The sequence below is a fragment of the Engraulis encrasicolus genome, chromosome 5, assembly GCF_034702125.1.
Source record: "Engraulis encrasicolus isolate BLACKSEA-1 chromosome 5, IST_EnEncr_1.0, whole genome shotgun sequence".
Classification (NCBI taxonomy): Eukaryota; Metazoa; Chordata; class Actinopteri; order Clupeiformes; family Engraulidae; genus Engraulis; species Engraulis encrasicolus.
The window spans coordinates 56,606,191-56,618,349 of NC_085861.1; the positions used below are offsets into that span (position 1 = coordinate 56,606,191).

The window sequence follows — 12,159 nt, forward strand, 5'->3', positions numbered from 1 at the left end:
GTTCATCAGCAGTAAAACACTCACAGATAAAAGAGAGACTGATAAAAGGGAATCCAACCATACAGGTTGTTGAGGTATGTGTCCTCTGGCAAGGACCCGCTTGTCATCCCCCGTTCTAGGCTACGGACTTTTGGTGACAGAGCCTTCTGTGTTGCTGCCCCCACCCTTTGGAACAGTCTACCTCTCCATATCCGCCAAGCCACCACACTGGCTACGTTCAAGAAGCACGTAAAATCACACTTATTCACTGAGGCCTATGGTCTTTAACCACCCTGCCCCCCAACCCCACCTCTACCCCCTCCTCTCCTCTCCCTTTATTCCCCTGCCCATTCTCCTTTTGTAAAGCGACCTTGGGTTACTTGAAAGGCGCTATATAAAACCAAGTTATTATTATTATTATTATTATTATTATTATTATTATTATTATTATTATTATTATTATTATGTGTCACCACCAACGAGATAGCACAGAGGTTCCCCGGCCGACATTATGGCAGAAGACATTTCCTACCACTACACGTCTAACTGAGAAGAAGAAAAAGACGTAGTGGCCAATTTTTGGTTTAGTTTTTGAGCCCAAAGTCCACAGGTCGGATCATCATTGTTGTTTTGTGGAGGGAGTAACCCGGGCCTTTAAAGTAGTGCCACTTTATGCCGTTGAGCTTGCCGGTCTTATGGCCTTTGCTATAGTAGACTCCATTGAGGTTAGACGGACCACAGGCATCAAACCACCAGCCTGCATGGGGAGACAAAAGGAGAAACATCTTTAATAGTGTAAACCAAGTGCTGATGTCTCATTTCAGCACATTTCAGCATTGGTTGGCATCTTAACATTTGGATCAGAGGGCTGCAGCAGGTTCGAATCTTTAGATTTATATCTAGATTATCCTTTATTGTCTCTTCTTATTGATTCACAGTTAACATCAGATCACCACAACAGACAAGACTTAAAGGGTACCTTCAGTCAATTTCAACATGCAGTTGTAATGCTCATTGCTCACACTACCATGGACTTGCCAGTACATGACATTTTTTTCTTTTTCTTCAGCCTTTTCTGAGATCCTGGTCATTGTAATGGGGGCAGGTGTTTGTTTACATTAAAAAACATCTTGATTTATTCCCAAAAACATCCAAAAGGTTATGCAACATCAGCAGACAACTAGCAAACAGCGATACCTTTTGGAAAAATATTTGGAGTAGGCCTATGTTAAGATTTTTAAAAATGTAAACAAAAGCTGCCCCCATTAGAATAGCTCATATCTCGGAAAGGGCTGAGCCAAAAAAATGCAGCATCACCGGGTACTGACAAGTCAGGCGTAGCGTGACCAATACAACAGCATATTGAAATTGGTAGGAGTGCTCCTTTAAGGACCACAAAGAAACAAACAAACATATACTAAACAGGGGTCCGTTTATCGATTATTGTCGTTGCTAACCGTCTTAAGACCGTCTTACGACATAACACCATTCCCTTGGATTTAGTGGTGAGCATCGCTGTCAAGATGCAGTTGAGTCGTTGAGTCACGAAAGACTTTGCTAACGACGATAGCAAAGACGCTTTCGAGAAACGGACCCCAGGGTGACAGACAACCATTGTTAGTGCACACAACGTTCCAGTTTTGGCCCAGAAGACAGAAATACAAGAAAGAAATAATACAAACCTAGATATTGCACATACTCTGTCCTTGAGCTATTGCTCAGGAAAAACTAAGATAGATAGAGAAAAATAAAATAGAATGCATGAATACATAAAAGTGCCGTGTTTACATTTGTCGTGTTTACAAACACTGCGAGCCCATGTATACACTTGCCTCCGCTGAGTAGTGTTGCACATTGGCAGACACAGTTGTCGTTGTCCACATCTCTGGTGCTGAAGGCTGCGCCGGGCATCACCAGGCTGCTCAGTCTCCCAGCAGTCCCCCTGTAGCCCTGCACAGACAACCTGAGGGCCACAAGGATATAGGTGTACTGTATATGGGTCAATGATAGGGTGGCCAGACGTCCGTCTTTAGGACCGACCGTCCACCTTTTCAGTGCCTTGTCCAGTGCCTTGTCCAGCGTAAGACACAGCATTAAAGGGGTATGCCACTATTTTGGGGCTTAATACAGTTAAAATCGTTGGCTGGGGTTTATAAAGGTGGTTAAGTGTCTTATTTTCCATGTTAAGCGTTGTCTTGCTTTAAGACAAGTTAAAAGAGGGAGTATGTAGCTAAGCTAGTGAAAGTCAATGGATCACTGTAGCATGCTACACGGATGCATTGACTTTCACTAGCTTAGCGACATGCTCCCAACGGCTTACATGAAAAATAAGACACTTTAACACCTTTATAAACCCTGGCCAACGATTTTAACTGTATTAAGCCCCAAAATAGTGGCATACTCATTTAAGCTGTACGCCTGATTGATTAAAATGCATTAAAATGCATGAAATTGCATCTAAGAAACACACATTTTCTTGGGGTAGGACCCCCCACCCCCTCATCCAAAAATATGTCCTCCTTTTTGCTGTCACGGAGATGGTCACCCTAGTCAATGGTGTTTGTTTGGGGCTCAGACGTCAGACAAGCTGAGGGCCACAAGGATATGTGTTTACTGTATATGCTGCCATACAAAAGCAAAGTGCATGAACTACATATTTTGTCAAAAATTGACTTTAGACTGGAAAAAATCTTCATTACGCCTTCCTGATCTTGTGACAAAGACTTGTGGTCCAAACGTGTCCCGTTTCAGAGATGTTGCTATGTCAAATTTGCAGTAACTACAATATTCAACCTAATATCAAGGCTTTGAAGATGATTATTCTCAATTTCAATGTTTTCCTTGTTACTGCACTTTGCCTTTGTGTGGCAGTATGTGTCAATGATGCTTTTTTGGGCTCAGACATCATGTGGTACAACCACAGCTAATGGCCATGGTTCAAAATGTGAAAATGTGGATTTGTATGGATCTTCGTCTCAGGGCTTCAATTAATATACAATTGGTAATTAATGTACAGTACAGAAATGAATGATGCTTCCCTATAATCTGCTAAAAAGTCCCAATATAATCCACAATGGTGGCATTAGATGTGGTTGCACCACCCTGACTACTGAGACCTGTGCTACTACTAAAATGTCATCAACCCATACACTTATTTTCTACACGTCGAGTACTAATGCTCTTCTGTGTGATGCGAATATTTGAATAGTCAAAACAGCGAAGATGAAACTGAATGAAATGAATGAATAAATGATTACATGTAAATGGTCAAATATTCTGTGTACAGTAGAGCATGTTCCAATACTCAGAGTCCCTGAAGCGATTTTCATTGATTGCCTCAAGCTCTCATACTTGCCTTCACATATTTCCAAAAGGGTTGCAAAGGCCCCTAAAGCAGACAAGCATCAAGTACTTGTTTACTTATTTTATGATAAAACCAATAGATCAAGGTTTCCCAAACTGTGGTGCGTGCACTCCTGGGGGTGCGCAAGCCTAATAGAGCAATGGTGGATATGTGAGTTTTTATTGGAAAATAGGTTTCCCCAAAACAACTGTGCATAATGTGCTGTGAATGCACAGTGAATCATACTTGCGTGGCCATCAGCACATCAAAATATTCGCTTAGGGGGTGCGCGAACCACACTGAAATGTACAAGGGGGTGCGAAGGGGAAAAAGTTTGGGAACCGCTGCAATAGATCATTATCAAGTCAAGTAGGTTTTATTGTCAATTTCTTTACATGCACTGGTCATACAAAGAATTTGAAATGACATTTCTTGCTTTCCCATACAGACATAGACTAATCTAGGTAAGGACATAGACAGTATAGACATATACAGTACTTATACATGGACTTAAGACAGTATGGACATAGACAGTGCTCATACAGACATTTAAAGTGCAAGACTGGACAACAGAAGACTTGTAGAGAACATACATTAAGAGGTAATTGTTGTGCTTTTTTGCTTTTCCTAAAGAGTCCTTTATAGCGTTCTGACATAGTAATAGTAGCATTTTGAAGAAAAATAAATATTAAAAAGGTCTATCAAGTACAACAGCAGCAGTGTGTGTGTGTGTGTGTGTGTGTGTGTGTGTGTGTGTGTGTGTGTGTGTGTGTGTGTGTGTGTGTGTGTGTGTGTGTGTGTGTGTGTGTGTGTGTGTGTGTGTGTGTGTGTGTGTTATATGATGCTTTGGGTAATCTGATAACTTGATCAAATTGACTGCATAGATAATTTCCCACAAAGACCAGTGATAACATGCCTACGATTGTTGAAGAAGGTAGGTCTGCACACTGTGGACTCAGCTCCAAAAAAATAAAGTATATTAAATTAAAACAGCAACGTTTCGATCACCCTGGATCTTCGTCAGGCATATGCAACATGCCTACAAACCAAAACTGAAAACAGGTTGGATTAGATGGATGAATAGAGTCAGTTACTGGACAGGGAAGAGTATTGTTTATCTTTGTTTACCAGGCATTCCAATCGCTAGACCGTGGACTGTCTGAAAGATATTCATGTGTGTGTCTGTGACAAGGTTTTGGGAGTGTTGTTTTGTAGGGCTTTATTTTGTATTGTGCGTGTGTGAGTGTGCACATGTTTGTGTGTGTGTGTGTGTGTGTGTGTGTGTGTGTGTGTGTGTGTGTGTGTGTGTGTGTGTGTGTGTGTGTGTGTGTGTGCACGTGTGTGTGTGTGTGTGTGTGTGTGTGTGTGTGTGTGTGTGTGTGTGTGTGTGCTTGTTTGTGTGTGTGCGTGCGTGTGTGAGTGAGACAGTGGACTGCTCAAAAGCATACCTGTACTTTTCCTTCTCGCTGCTGATGCGGAAATACTGGTAGTGAGAAAAGGCCCGCTGGTCTTGCCAGTCAGTCAGCTCTACCCGCATGGAATGCGGCTTCCGGCTGGTTAACAGGAAGATAATCTGATTCCCCAGCCAGTGTTCTCCAGACACACTCCCAAAACCCTGTCACACGCACGCACACACGCACACAAACACATGCATCTTAATTTGATTCTTTTTTGTTATTTGGGAGTGAGTGTGTGTGAATGCAACATGATACCCAATCACCTCCGTTTGTGTGTGTGTGTGTGTGTGTGTGTGTGTGTGTGTGTGTGTGTGTGTGTGTGTGTGTGTGTGTGTGTGTGTGTGTGTGTGTGTGTGTGTGAGTGAGTGAGTGAGTGAGTGAGTGAGTGAGTGAGTGAGTGAGTGAGTGAGAGAGAGAGAATGTGTGTATGTAAGGTGGATGGTGGTACTCTCTGTGTATGTTTTGTATTTGTGTATTTATGTTACCTGACAGACACCTTAATTTCCTTCGGCATTAATAAAAGTACTCTACTCTACACTACCCTATAAGTTTGCACGCCCACGATACAGAATATAGGAATAAAACAATAGTAAAGCACACACACGCACATGCATGCGTGCTCGCACGCACACACGCACACACACAATACAGAATATAGGCATACCAGCCTGCAAAAAACACATCCCTGTCACACGCGTGCACATGCATGCATGCATACTAGGGCTGGGCAATATGGAGAAAAAAAAAAAATCTGGATATATTTTGCCTATATCTCGATATATACGATATATATCTCGAAATTTTCAATTCCCCCTAAAAAAGGCAAAAAACTACATAAAACTTATAAATAGCAGAAAACTGGCATTTATATATATGCTTCGAGACAGAACTGTCTGGGCTGCGGCTGTGCAGTCAGAAATTTGACAAATCGAAGTAACGGCATAGTGGAATTGGAGCATTCTCTTCTTGTATTTCTATTATTTCTATGGTAACCGAGCCACAGACGGAAGGCAGAAGCGCGCTCTGGTGCAAGAGAAGAGAATTTGCTTCTGGCAATCTCAGAATTTTAAAAGTGTATCACTTATCTAGATAAATTTGATATGCCAAAATCTACTTTGATATGTTTCTCCTTCTCGATATATCTTAAATCTCGATATATCGCCCACCCCTAATGCACACACATACACGAATATAAAAAAATATGAACAAAACACTGTATAGACTTTAGGGTAGGGGTATACTGTAGGAACATACAAAACTAATGTGCCTGAATGAAAATATACTGTATATGTATGTAATATACTGTATATGCCCCCCCAATACCATTTTATATTCCTTCCAGGTCCTGTGAAAGTCTGTAGTGCCGTCCTGTCTCCTCTGGATCACTGTCCACCCTCCACCTGCAGTCTCCATGTCACAGTACACCTAATAATAATAATTTAAAAAAAAAATAAAAATAATAATAATAATAATAATAACAGCAACAACAACAATAGCAATAGCAATAGCAATAGATATCATCATAATCATATTAATAAGTGTAACAGTATACCTACAGTACATGGACAGTACAGAGCAACAAGTGCCATAGCAGTGACCACCGGCCTGACAGGGCCCATTGAGCAGAGTAGAGAAGAGTAACATTTATTAAACCCAGAGGAAATTAAGGTAAGTACTAATTAATAACCTCACCTTACCATGCCATATCTACAGTACTAGACACATATAGTACAAGGGCTGCTGCTAGGAATCTTGAGCACCACGATCTCAGATTCATGAGGGCAATACTTTTTAAAAGAATATTACTAAATCTCCCCTTGTCAATGCCAGGCCCTCAGAATCACCCCCAACTTTCAAGCTTTGTAAAGCTAATACTATTACAATAATACAATGCTAATTATATAATTATATTTATTTAATTCTAATGGATGCAAGAATGTGGTGGATATGGAACACAAATGGTCTTGTCGGTGAACATTATGAGCAAATAAGCTTCAGAGACAAATGCGTGCCATGATGTCTCATATCAGTCAGCATCTGCCATTCTATTTTTATGGGTGGTTTGGTTTCGCAAGCATTTTCACCCTCTTTGGGTTGACGTCAGGCCAACATTAACCAGTGGGCGGAGGCCTGCAGACTGATGTCAACTCGCCTTTAGGTTCACCGTAATAAGATTTTGCTGAGTACAAACGGGACATTGTCTTGGATTGCTTCTCACACAGAATTTATGTTAAATTATTTATTCATGTATTTCTTTACTTGCACAGCACTTATGTCATTGTATGCTGAGTGTAAATAAATAAATAAATAAATACCTAAACAAAATGAAACTAAACTGAACTGTTGTACTGGCAATAGGAAACAAGAAAGACTGGGCCAAGGAAGACTGGAGCACACAGGGATACATTTTTGTCATTTTTTATTGTGGTGCAAGCAGGACTAACATTTCGATGCAGCCTCCTTTCCCACCTCGTACTGGCATATTGTTACCTCAGCCAAGCCAGAAGAAAAGAGGAATCGCAGGACGTGATGGGGATCTCACCTGTACAGTGTATTGCGTTCCTGAGTGAATGCTGTAGACTCCACTCTTATTGAAGCCAGCGAGGAAAACGTCTGCACAGTCACGAAACTCCCCCAGTTCATCGGCCTGATGTACGCTGTTTAAAGCCACTGTTGAGGCGAAAAAGAACCATTTACATATGACCAATACTTTGGATTTGAAATATAAACACATTTCTTTATCTTCCTTTAAATAGAAATTGATCTCATAATGGAAAACCGGTAATGGTGGTTGCTCCTATTGTTGCTGATACGCCCTGCAGGTGTTGAAAGGTTTAGGTTTAGGTTTCTTTATTGGTTTCCAAAAAGGACTTTGTCTCAGAGACAGGGAGGCTGTGGTGTAGTTGTTGCTCCCATTGCTGCTGATACCTTCTGGTTTGGAGCAGACGCCTTGCAGGTGTTGGATGGTGTGCCTGAGCTGCTGCTGTTGGCTGTGCAGCAGGTGGTTGTCGTGGGCGACCAGGCCCAGGTGGCTTTGCAGCTGCTGGATAAGTCTCCTCTGGCGCTCTGACGCCCCCTGCAGGCCGCCGCGCTCCTCCCTCAGCACCGCCAGCTGAGCCTGCTGCACACGCTCCATCTCACGCAGCCGTCGCTCCAGGGCACTGGCAATGGCAGCACCAGAGATTCTTTATTCTTTAAGCATATAGAGATATGCCATTGTAATAGGTTGCTATGGGCACCTAATGTGACCAGGTTCCGGTCTGCCTAAAAGGGCATGTCATAATGCTCCTAGCATTGAATAGAACAGTCCTTAGGTCTGCATAGGTCTGCCTAAAGGGGGATTTCCCCCCACTCCCCCTTGCAATAATAGAACCCGGAAACAATGGGCCAATGGAACCTCTCTCTCTCTCTCTACTCTCTCTGGCAGCACAGTCCAGTCCATTGACAGGGTACAGGATACTGGTTGCAGTCCCTGAAGCTATGTAAGATTCTCTCATACACATAGGCTACTGCAGTGGTATTACCAGAGACATTCTAAAGAGAAGTTAGAACTAAGATCTAAAATCTTGTAATCTGGTATTACATTACAGGATGTAAGCAACAGCACAAAGTTTGTGTGGAAAATACTGAATACACCTAAGCTTAGTGCATGAGTACAGTTCTTTTCATACGAACACTAAGTTGGTCATGTCAACAAATCATGTGGCTTCTGGAGGTACAGTTAAACAAAGCCTGACATTCACTCATTTTGCGTAGGTTGTGCATTTGATGCAGGTGATTAAAAAAGAGATCCCTTCTTCTGTGTTTCCTGATCTCAGATGATGCATCATAAATGTCTATAAATGGTTTTCAAAGTGAGGGCCAGGGACCCCTGGGGGGCCGCAAGAGGGTACTAGGGGGGGCGCAGCAGTTTGGCAGGAAAGGTATCGCAAAACAAAATAAATGAATTAATAAATTAACTAACTAAAGTAAACCAAAATAAAAATAAGTAAAACAATATCCCCATTAGTTAACAACCATGGTTTCTAGTCTACCCTTTGAAATGGCCACATTTACACGCTACGCCGCACTTTATTTATTATGCTTCCTGCTGTATTTGCAAGGGGATGCACAAATTACATCAACTTGTGAAATGCGGTGCACAGGAAAAATGAGTGTGGCATGGCTCATGTCAGGGGCCTTGGCTGAAATCTACTGGTATATGGGGGTCCTTGTGGTAAAGTTTGGGAACCCCTGCTCTATACTACTTACTTATTTGTGTTGCTGAGCTTGGAGATGTCATGGCTTTGTTGAAGCAGACGGGACTCGAGTTTGTTTTTTGCAAGAGAGTCTTCCAGCAGCTGAAGCTCCAGTCTAGACGTCTGGTCCAAAGCCTACAGGAAATACATCAACAACATGCAAAAATATGCAAACATTATGGAAGTTCCCATACAAGCATAAAATTAACAACAAAACGCCACCATTTACAACTATACATACTGCAACCTGTTCTAATCATACTCATGCACTAACTTAACTCATACTGAGGGTTTGCACTCAGCTCCACACATCCATCTGGAACATTGGCCGACAGTGCACGCTTCAACATACTGAATATACTGTACACACATCTTCATTGATGTGATGTAGAGAAGTGACTGTTTCTTTTAGACAATAATGATGGGTTACATGTCATTGCAACCGTGTTGTAGAATTGACCACACATTCAATCTTTAAAGCATGAACTGTTTTGAGGGCATTGAGGTGCAATGATGATTTCACTCTATGCACAATCGGATATGTCCCTGATATGTCCTTGCATCTCCAATGTAGCCTTGCCAGATGTATATGTGGAGCAATGTGAACCTACAGTACATTGATCTGGTGAGTCAGGTTCAAATCCTCCTAGTTTGCAACACTTTATGCATTTCTATGACACCTTATGTCTGTGTGTGTGTGTGTGTGTGTGTGTGTGTGTGTGTGTGTGTGTGTGTGTGTGTGTGTGTGTGTGTGTGTGTGTGTGTGTGTGTGTGTGTGTGTGTGTGTGTGTGTGTTGAGTAATTTATTGTGGGTTATGCAGCAGCTATAGGCCTATGTACTGTGTGTCTAAGACAAATTTCCCTTGAGGCGGATAAAAAATATCTTGAATCTTAAATGTGCTATAGAAATTAAACTTACTTGCTTACTTAGGCCTACTCACCCGTATCTTCACATCCATCAGCTTCTGCGTGTGTTTGGCTCCCTGTCGGAGCAGACTGGTGCTCAGGTCCAGGATGGAGGCAGCCATATCGTCTGGTCTCTTCAGTCTGCTGCTAGCCCGCTCAATAAAGTTGTGTCTCACCAAGTCCTCAATCTAAAAGAGCAGTCATAGTCAATCAATTCCTTTAAAATGTCTTAATCTTCTTAGTATTCATTTTGTTTTGGAAAACTTTTCATACATCAATAAGTGGAGTCTCCCCATGTGGTGGATCCGCCATTTTGAATTAGGTACTAGTCGTAGACATCTTTGGGTGCATTGCAAAACCTACTCTGGTTAGACCAGTAAATATTGGTCTATTCATTTAAATCAGGGGTGTCAAACATAAGGCCTGGGGGCCGGATGCGGCCTGCCAGATGGCTTAACCTGGGCCCAGACTTGTAGCTATTACAAAGGTGTTGCGGGTGTCTGAGATTTCAGGTTTTTCAAGACTTGTGGACAAATTTGTCTTTTTTGTCATTTACAGTCAGTGCTCCTGATATTTCCACTGACATCCACCTCGAGGGTAAGTATTGACTAGCAAAGCCATTCTGATATGAAGGCGAAATTTGCGATTGGCCTATTTTGCAATTGGGTGGTTGACGTTTAAGGGCGTAACGCAAAAAAAAAAAAAGTTTTTCAAATTCCTGAAAAAAATTATGGATAAAAATTGGGAAAAAATAGATTAAAATAAAGCACTTAGTGGTCTGTGGAATTTCACCTTATTTTTGCCATTTTTGGGAAAATGTGTCCTCCATCAACACATAGCATAGGCATGTCACACCGCAGGAAAATGGAGTCACACCACAGGGAATTCACTGCATTATGGCCATTTTAATCCTTTTGTATACATGACTGACATCTGAGCTCATGCTAACTTGATAATGATATTGTGTTTAATCTTAATATATGTTTTCATTAATAAAAAAGCTTTTTTTTCCTCCTATAAGAGCAGTCACACCACAGGACACCATAAAATGAACCTAAGCATTGCGTGACAGAAAGATTGCAATATGAAGACATATTAAGAGGTTAAGAGTCACCTTAAACTTCCACAGCACTCTCCAATACCTGAGGTACTGACTGGTTAGGAGCCAGTCTTTAAGACCCTTGTAGTTGGCCTTGCAGCTGCCCATTCACAAACATTGACATACATGTCACCCCACAGGACGCAATTTGTGTTACGAAATTGAACTTGTAGTTAATATTACTGTCTTGAGTTTTTTCCACATTCACATATCTTAATCTAAAGTTAAGATTTATGCAATCATGCCAAATGCTTCATACATTATTCAAAATGTTGTTGGTTAATTTATATATATTATATTATATATTGTTTCATTAATGTTACAGTCACACCGCAGGAAATTTGACATATAAACCTTTACATAAATCTTAACAAAAATGTTTCTTCTCATCTAAGACTAATATGGAACATAATGTACCACATCTTCTTTCATTGACATTTGTTTTTTAAAGGAAAATAACAGTTTTGGAGGTTTTTAACCAATGTTACGAAAAAACAAGGCGTCACGTCTCCCACCCAATTACATTATTGGTCTGGTTCACTTGAGATCAAATTGATTGTATGTGGGCCCTGAACCGAAATGAGTTTGAAGGCCCAAACTAAATTTGTGAATGGCCAGCATACTGTAAATGCAGGAAATACACAATAAAAATTGAAAGTCAAGCCATGATGAAAACCTAATGATTAACCCTTTATGAAACTTGAAATGAGAAAAAGGACAAGTCTATTGTCATCACTAGGGCTCAGGCAAGGGGCAGAATCAGTTGCCCTTGCCAAAACACTCTGCATTGCATATAACGTACATTGAGTGTGTGCTCACACACTCAACCAAGTGTTTATCGCTGCTGGTGGTTCTTTAGGGCTGCACGATTATGGAAAAAATCATAATCACGATTATTTTGGTCAAAATCGTAATCACGATTATTAATCACGATTATTGATTTTTTGCAGATTTTTTAGAAAATTATAACAACATGAAATATAGCCAAGAATGAACTATATACGGGATAAGCAAAATAAAATGAATTGTAATGCTTATGTAAAGGCAATAGCATGAAACTTAGGTGGACAGATTTCTGGCCAGAAACACCAGCCTGTCAGTATGTTCTGGCTTCAAGGACGCTCTCAAAGGTAGGTC

General features: G+C 41.1%; 1 protein-coding gene across 1 annotated transcript in view; it reads right to left on the reverse strand.

Annotated features, from left to right (window-relative positions):
* Window positions 1-545: 545 nt before the first annotated feature.
* Window positions 546-12,159, reverse strand: part of LOC134448706 (angiopoietin-1-like) — a 13,836-nt gene continuing 2,222 nt past the window's right edge. Inside the window, exons 2-9 of the mRNA XM_063198358.1 lie at window positions 9,959-10,111; window positions 9,031-9,152; window positions 7,708-7,940; window positions 7,322-7,449; window positions 6,103-6,204; window positions 4,771-4,937; window positions 1,812-1,942; window positions 546-736 (exon numbers count right to left, since the gene is read on the reverse strand). Of these exons, the coding sequence (XP_063054428.1) occupies window positions 564-736; window positions 1,812-1,942; window positions 4,771-4,937; window positions 6,103-6,204; window positions 7,322-7,449; window positions 7,708-7,940; window positions 9,031-9,152; window positions 9,959-10,111 (1,209 nt within the window). The 3' untranslated portion in view covers window positions 546-563. The remainder of the gene's footprint in view (window positions 737-1,811; window positions 1,943-4,770; window positions 4,938-6,102; window positions 6,205-7,321; window positions 7,450-7,707; window positions 7,941-9,030; window positions 9,153-9,958; window positions 10,112-12,159) is intronic.